The 8,346-nt window shown below is 41.5% G+C and overlaps 1 protein-coding gene and 1 non-coding gene across 2 annotated transcripts in view; both read right to left on the reverse strand.

Moving 5' to 3' along the window:
- cfap299 (cilia and flagella associated protein 299) overlaps nucleotides 1–6,546 on the reverse strand; it is a 65,282-nt gene extending 58,736 nt beyond the window's left edge. The window contains exons 1-2 of the mRNA XM_018682338.2: nucleotides 6,377–6,546; nucleotides 3,590–3,732 (exon numbers count right to left, since the gene is read on the reverse strand). Coding sequence (XP_018537854.2) covers nucleotides 3,590–3,732; nucleotides 6,377–6,484 — 251 coding nt within the window. The 5' untranslated portion in view covers nucleotides 6,485–6,546. The remainder of the gene's footprint in view (nucleotides 1–3,589; nucleotides 3,733–6,376) is intronic.
- Nucleotides 6,547–7,922: 1,376 nt separating this feature from the next.
- Nucleotides 7,923–7,994, reverse strand: trnap-ugg (transfer RNA proline (anticodon UGG)). The gene has a single exon. It is a non-coding gene; the product is annotated as a tRNA-Pro (tRNA).
- Nucleotides 7,995–8,346: the final 352 nt, after the last annotated feature.

An 8,346-nucleotide genomic window follows, 5' to 3' on the forward strand; every position in this document is an offset into this window, starting at 1 on the left:
TGGGGCCCATGTTTTCACAGTGTGACCATAACAGGAGGTCAGGGGGTCAGTTTGGTGGAAGTCCAATCAGAAAACCACAGAGGAAAGAGTAATCTGCATTTAGACAGAGAGGGGGACGCAGCTCATACTGACCACTTTTGATGGAAAACGTCTGCAACTGCTGTGCAGTTTTTTCTCTGTCTTGTCAAGGACTTTTGCAAGATGTCAGATTTTCAAGTGTGGGAAAGTAATTAAAGCTGTTAATCAGCTCAAAAACCACACACACACACACACACATATATATATATATATACATATATATATATGTCAGCTTATAGTCACCTACAGGTGGTTAGCATTGGAGCGATAATCACAGCAGGTGAAACGTGAATCATGACTGATAAAAGTGTAAGAAAGCCTCAAAGACAGCAGATGTATCAGATGATTATCTAAGCGTTACATTAAATATTTAAAAAATTACATTCATTTGCTATAAGCTATCATTTACCTAGAACAGGATCCCATCCAATATAAAGTGTTTTCCTTTTGAAATAGCATAACACCGCCGGTTAATTACCTTGGAGACGATTCAAAAATCACTCGCGGTCCGGCCAGCTCAGAACAACAGACTGTAAAACTGTTATGAGTGATGTCTTTCCCAGCAACGTCCAATTATTAACAGAGCATTTTCATCTGTCTACTGCAGAGCTCTGATGAAAAACAAGCCACTCAATAATTGATAATGGCAAAAATTGCGTACAAGTGAGCCAACAGAGGCTATTTTTGAAACTATTTTGTATTCGAACCAAACAGCTCATTTATTCTGTCTGTGTTTCTCAAACAGGTGTTTTAGTATTCAAAAGGAAAATCATTAGAATGAACTGGGCAGATGGGAAGCAACTAGTGTTTTAGACCTGGCACAAAGCAGCTCGTCTCATTGTTTCAGAGTCATGTTTATGAATGGCTCCTGTCAAATTCAATTTAAAAGGCAAACGGGAAACAACTCTGCTCCGTTTTTACTCCTGTGGTGTTGACAATCATTCAACACATGGGCTTGGTTACAACGAAGATGCATTTATTGCACACAAGTAGATCCAAGTGTGACTTTGCTAGGGTTGTGAGAAAATATTAAAAGAATATTCCACTGAAAATGTATCTTATTCACCACCTGCAGGCTCGAAGAGGAAAACTGGAATGGATTCACGGCTAATTAATTCGAGAGTCAATTTTTTTGTGTGTTTTGTATGTGGACATTTGACAGCAGAAGCCAAGGTTCTCTTTTGTAAAATGTTGTCTTATATAAAGCATCAATGCAGGACAAATACAGTACTTTAAAAATATTATTACTGACATTTAGCTGATTTATTTCGCTGAGACTCTGAGTGTTTTGTAACTGCAGCTCCTCTCTAAAAGGAGCAAACAACAAACATTTCAGAGCTACCTTTCAAACCCACACTGGATGAGGATTCGATACTCAAAAGGCGGATTTTCCAAAGAGTCTTCCTTTGAAATCAGTCTGACTGGATGTTGTCAACATGGTCTATCTAATCCTGTATTCCAAACAACGTCAGGACACATACAAACACAATTTAGGGCCGCAGCCTCTCCACACGGATGTAGATCTTGGAAACGGAACAGACTACTGTGTATATAACATCCCAGTGTTCCCGCACAACATTTCCCTGGATCCTGCTGGGACAAGATGAAAGGCTTTGTGGCCTAATATCACTGTAACTGCAGGTGTGGAGGCTCCCATTTCACCAGTGTCACTGATGTTCACAGAGGTTTGAGGGGAGGGGGGGGACAACGGCGAGACATCTGCACATTTGGATAAGCATCTGAGGGTTCAATCAAATGCAACACCTCACAGGTAAATGTTTGGATACTCCAAAGCCTGTGTGTGTGTGTGTGTGTGTGTGTGTGTGTGTGTGTGTGTGTGTGTGGTGAATGGTCTTATTTTATGTCTGTCCTGGCTTGTCATCAAAGGAGATACCACAACCACATGGCTTTATCAAGAATGAGAACAAAATCTGTGTGATCACTTTCCTCGGGAGGGGCAGTTTACAGAGGACTCCGGTTTGTAGCTTTGTCATTCAGCTTGTTTATATTAACCATTCTGATCTGACTTTAGACAGACGCACAGATCCTCCTCAAATAAAAGCTTTGTTCATGCAGGACGTGAACGTGATGAATCCTGTGCTTTGCTGCTTTCTTTGTCATTAATGATAATAAACTGAAGAATCTTTGGAATCAAACAAACATGGAACCTGAAGGCATCACAGCAGGCTCTATGAAATTAGAAACTGTATTTTATCACTTTTTATAGACGAAACAATCAACTAATTAATTAAGGAAACAATCAACAGATTAATAGATAATGAAAATACTCAGATGTTAGCTGTAAGCTAGCAATGGACGCATGTCTCTCTCCTTTTTTCTCTTGTGTCTGTACATTTATGAAACAGATTCATGAAGCTGTGGGACATTTACACACTTGAATTTGCATCTTTCCATTGATTCTGTGCACGATCACGCCTTAAATTAAGCTCCACTGAGACAAAATGACAGTTCAGTGTCAAAAAATAAAGCCTCCTGGACTCACTGGGCTCTGTTTTAATTAAAGCTCATGGAGCAGGTGCATTTAGGGCGTGTCCAAATCCACTTTTGCTGGTTTAACAAGGGAAAAAAGGTCACAGTGTCAGGTGCATGATTCAGAGGGTCTGTACTTGGTCTCTTAATTCCATTCCCTTTAAAAGCCAGGTGTGCTTGCACCTTGGCAGATTGTTATTTTAAAGACAGATTTACCTTTGCTGCAACACAACGTAACAGCATTTGACAATACACTGCACTGGACCATCAAACACATGTTAGTGCACTTTCCTGGTGGAATAACTAAGAACAGGAACATATGTAGCAAGAGCAACTGTCAAGACAGGGAATACAATTATTGTCTTTGTGATGACAACACACCCACACAAACTGAGCCGCTGGAGAAAAACACACAGCTGTTTTTATACCTACTACTTTTTACCTTATGTGGCAACAATAACAACAATTTCAAATCAGACTCCACTGGGACCTCCTGCCCCCCTTACACAGAGAGGTCAGAGGTCAGGATCAGCTACAGCAGCAGTCATGAAGCTAGCTGTTAGCAACAATAGTCTGTCAATAACAGTGGATCAAAGTTCACCCTGCACCCGTGTCTAAACTTTTTTTGATGATGACAAATTTAACATCATGCAAAAAAAAAAAACCTGGTTTGTACCTGATGCACAGCTTCCACCACAACAAACTAATTGTGGGGGAAAGACTGAGGATCACTCATCTAAAATATCATTCTTTCACACTGAAAGAGAAGTCAACACCATGAACCACAGAAAACTAACACAGAGGGGCTGAAACCAGAAGAGTAACTTTTCTTCTCCCAGCCACAGTGACTGATTGATTCCAAAATCCACCGACCACATTCAGACTTTAAAACAGCCAAACTTCATTTTCACAATATAACAGAGCCTTCTGATATTCTAGCATCTGACTGGTGGTTGGTGTGAATTTGTCTCCCAGACCACACCTCAGTGAGCACGGTGGGTTTGGTGAGAAGTTCACTCACATTGGCCGGCTCCTGTTGAACAAAGTGTTGCTCTTCGTAGCCTCTGCCGCCTGCGCAGCTGCTTTCTTCTCCTCAAATTCCTCCCTGCTCAGGACCGTGCCCTTGTGGCCGTGCTCCACCAGCTCACGAGCCAACTCCCTGCTCTGCGAGAGACAAGGAAAGAAGAGGAGTCAGTCAAGGAGAGGAGACACGGCCTGCAGTCAGGGCTGGACACTGTCAGATGTTGTCTGTCTTGAATTTTGGCGAGGCCAGCTGTCAGTGTTTTTGTTCCCCGCTCTTCTTCACTGCTTTGAGTACAACTCATATTTTCATTATTATTTAACTTCAGTTTGCATGTTTAACCGGCCACACAGCCCAAAACCTAAAGATACTCAATTTACAATGATATAACAGATAAAACCAGCAGTTGCTCACAGTTCAGAAGCCACAACCTGAGAACATTTGGTATTTTTGCTTGACAAATAACTTGATTCCCTAATTGATGCATCAGCAGCTACTTAGGATAAAGCATGAAACCACTTTCTACAACGTCCTGGATCTGAGTCCAGCTCTTTAATCACCACTGAGTACTGACAAATGAAATCACAAACTTTGTCAGCCACTAAAATTTAGTTTAAAATGATTTTACTTCCCTCCCAAAATATGGAAGCAATGACCTTCTCTGCAACTCTACAGGCTTCAGATACAGTTAGATTTAGTGTGGTTTCATGCATATGCACAAGGCCATTCATGGTCTAAGTGTGTGTGTGTGTGTGTGTGTTAGTGCCTCTGCAGGGACTGTTAGCTACATTATTCCAATCACCATTTGCAGACCCGGCGTCATTAAAGCAAAGCCATAAAGTCATCATCTAAAAACCAAATCTTGCTGTCAAATCCTGTGGCTTGTCAGATCAAAGCTTCTGCCACATGTCCTCCTACCCAAAAATCCTAGCAGCCGGGCCTGCGTCCGCACCCGAGAGGAAAAGTTATATTTTCCTCCAACTTTGATGTGGCTCACCAGAAATGAGTCTCAGACATTTGCCGGTCCTAAAATTGGCCTGAAAATCATTGTCTTCATTTTCAAGGCTCATTGAATAAGTCTATTTGAATGAACTGCGTCTTACAGTCCACACACCAGGACTTGGACTAATACTCCAGAGCATCTATGGCCAAGGCCGCAGTGACTTTGTAATAAAGCCTATGAACTACCTCAGATTCCTGAGCTCACAGTCATAGTTTGTGACAAGTCCTACATCACGTAATCTGGGAAAAATAGGTTTATAATTGGCTGATTTATCAGAATGTGGGCCTTATCAGCATGACTGCACAGGTTAGATGACCTGGGCTGACTGCGCTCTGTCACAACACAGGGGTGATTGAGTTTGATCGTGATTGACTGCAGCTGATTATCAGGTCAGATAGGACTTGTTCTCTTCTCTGTGTGGACCCAGGTGTTCAAACAAAGTGGCCATGGCAGCAGCTAAATATATCGTTAACAAGTGTGCCATCTGCTGGACAAACGCAGGAGTGCCCATTTCTGATGAGCAGGTTCATTTAAAGGCTGTAATCAGCTTTTGGTGTGCGAGACAAAATAAATTCAAACCCCAAAACCTGCAGAGATCTACATCAAAATGTTCATCTGCTGATATGAAGATTTAAATCCCAAAAGTATAAGTTTTGGTAATAATGGTGAAATCATTTCAGATAATGACACATTTAGCAAAAGTGAGACATCTGAATGATTGAAACTAGATCATTTAAAATTCTTTTTAATACAAACAAACTATTTTAGAAGCTCTTCAGGGCCTTGAGTTCTCAATGTCTTATAATAAATTTGGGGTTTTCAGTCCTAATGGTCACACTAAAGTAATTGTGATTAGGAGCAGAGTCTGTCAAAGTAGGTGTAGTATTTCTCAACTGACTTGGTGTGTTTTGCTTTTTTTTTTCAAACAAAAGACAAAGGATCGGAATAAAGATGTTTGTTGTCTCTGCTGCTTTGACACTGTATATCTGAGTGAAGGGTGCTAATATGTGCAATATGAATTTATCTACTTTCTAATCAGTTTAACCTCGATTACGAAACCTGTGTGTGACTGCCACCTAGCGTCCATCCATTAGTACTACACCGACAAAACGTACCCCCATGGCAAAGTCCGCTTTAATACAACTCCATATACCCTGCTTGAATGCAGCAAGAGTGCGTGTTTGTTAATGAAAACTGTCGTGGAAACAACAAGAGACAACGAGAATAATATTTTATAAAAGGGCTCATTTGCTGTGGTCACTTACTCGTTGTTTGAGTACAAAGACTAACTTAGCCAAACTCCATTCAAAATTTCGGCAAGTAAGATAAATTGCCCACACACAAGAGCGTGATAAGTCGTAAAATGTCCATTAAAGTCGTTTAGCAGTTGTAAGGATACTGTGTCCAATACGGCAGAAACTACAATTGAAAATTCAACTTGTAAAATTAGTTTTCTTGCTCCACAATCTTCTTTCCCGCGAGCGGTGTTAGCTAACTGCGCCTGCTGTCTTGCCAGCAACCTGTCTGAATCAAGCTATGTTGTATTGCTAACATGAGCCGGTTGGAGGATTTGGTACATGCCGAATTGAAGAAGGGGTGTTGGTAATTTTGAAAAGTTAAACGCTGCGTTCTAACACCGAGGACTGTTGCAAATCGACAAAGACAACCTTAAATTGATAGCTTAGTGAATGCGGTTCTGACGCGGTGGGCGAAACAGAACGGAACCGTGTTTAAATACGCTACATGAAGGGTTAGATACAGTAGTTGGTACCGGTTTCACTCACTTTTAAGTAAAATACATCCATTGGCGTGACTTTGGAGTCCAGATAATCGTCGTAGGTTTTAAACTGGATTATGGAGTCGTGAAAACGAGCGGCTGTGCTGTACTCCATGTTCTCGGCGTGTGTGTGTACTAGGCAGCTATGGCAACCGCCATACCTGCATGTCACGCGGTTTGGCGGCTCATCACAGGAAGTCAGGAAGTCAACATGCGCACGACCCCGAGGTGACCCCAGCAAGCAAATATTAAGCATCTGCAGCCAAAGAAACACATGTAAAATGGAAACGAGCTGGTGTTCAGTCTGTGGTGTGTAAGTGTCATTTGCCAGTAAAATCAAGAGAGTCTTATTTGTTAGAGAGTCTTATTTGTTAGAATACATTTTGCATTAACTAACTGAACTTTTCATCAGGTCCATGAAGAAGTCTGCTTTGGACGTCTAGGTCCAGAAACAAAGACGGCCCAACGCCCTGTATATCTGCATGTATTTATACCTGAAAAACATCAGATAATATTGGGTCTACACCTGGAATAATGAATGAGATGACAGAGTAATGAAGTCAGTCCCTTTTGGCTCCTTTCCTGACTATAAAACACAGAATAACATGTTCAGTGGGAATGTTCTCGGCTCCATTTACAGACATCCTGTGACTCTCTGTCACCATCGTCTTTTATCATCATTTTAGTTTCATTTTCTCATTCAGCGTAACTTTTAACAGCTCTGCACTGACGTCCTCGGAAAGTGAGGTAATGATTTAAAAAATACTGGGATGTATCTGCTCTCATGTAGGTAGCTTATAGCCAGTCTGAGCACATGTAGACACAGGGAAGACAAAGGACAGGCAGATTGCTTAGATATTAATGAGGGAACCTGCTCCTTCATGACAAACTCTAAATAAACACTGTCACGCAAGCTTTGTCTCATTTCTAAGGTCACTGAGTGTTTTTCTTACCTAGAAACAAAGACCTTCTTCATTATTTAACAGCAATATGAATAATAAACTCAAAACTTCTCTTGTTCTTTTTCTGTGTTCAACAATCCTCTTCACAGCGATTACTCTTCCTCTTTTTCCTCTTCTGATTTATGTCACCTGACTTTCCAGCGAATGATTATCAAACAGTTCATCTCTATTGTCAGTGGGATTCATTTTTTAATGTTGTCTTTACTACAGAGAATGATTAGTAATAACTAGCATCATTTCAAAGATAAATGTGCGTCCACATGACATCAGCTGTGTTTCCTGGTAAGTAAATCTGGATTACTGTGCCAGACTACAGAATAATGTAATATAGATCATCTACATTTACTCATTGGACCCAAAGGGACTCACCAGTGAGGGACAACACTGAAGCTTCAGGACAGTAGGAGAGCGTTCTCCTCTCACTGTATTAACTCTGATTAAGGATTGTATTCCATGGTGCATCGTTCCCTACAGCAGGATTTGAACCCGGGACCTCTCACACCCCTAGACCAACGAGCCACTAATGTGATGGAATCTCATTGCTTTGAGTCTGATCTCTTGCTAATAAGCATCGATTTTTATTTAAGCAAAGGGCTCGTCCGGGATTTGAACCCGGGACCTCTCGCACCCAAAGCGAGAATCATACCCCTAGACCAACGAGCCACCTACACTCAGTCAGACAGCCAGAGAACAGGCAGAGAACAGGCAGAGCAGTGGGTACAGCTTTCATACATGTGGATTAGCTCCACACAGAATGGAAATGTATATGTGTTAGACCGTCTCAGGTCTCAGAGACACGAGGGAGGCCATGGCTGAGTGAACGCAGGATGTATGGCCTCTCAGGAAGTGATTACTCCTCCGCTGTGGCTCTGGCCTCATGTTGATTGGGCTTCCATTAAGCCAATGTTTGGGGTTAGTTCATCAAAAAACTGATCCTGACACAGTCTAATTAGTCAAAGTAGAAGCATTGCTCTTTTATCTTCTTTAATCAGTGGCTCAACAGGCAACATCGAGT

Source organism: Lates calcarifer, linkage group LG13, assembly GCF_001640805.2.
Source record: "Lates calcarifer isolate ASB-BC8 linkage group LG13, TLL_Latcal_v3, whole genome shotgun sequence".
Lineage (NCBI taxonomy): Eukaryota > Metazoa > Chordata > Actinopteri > Centropomidae > Lates > Lates calcarifer.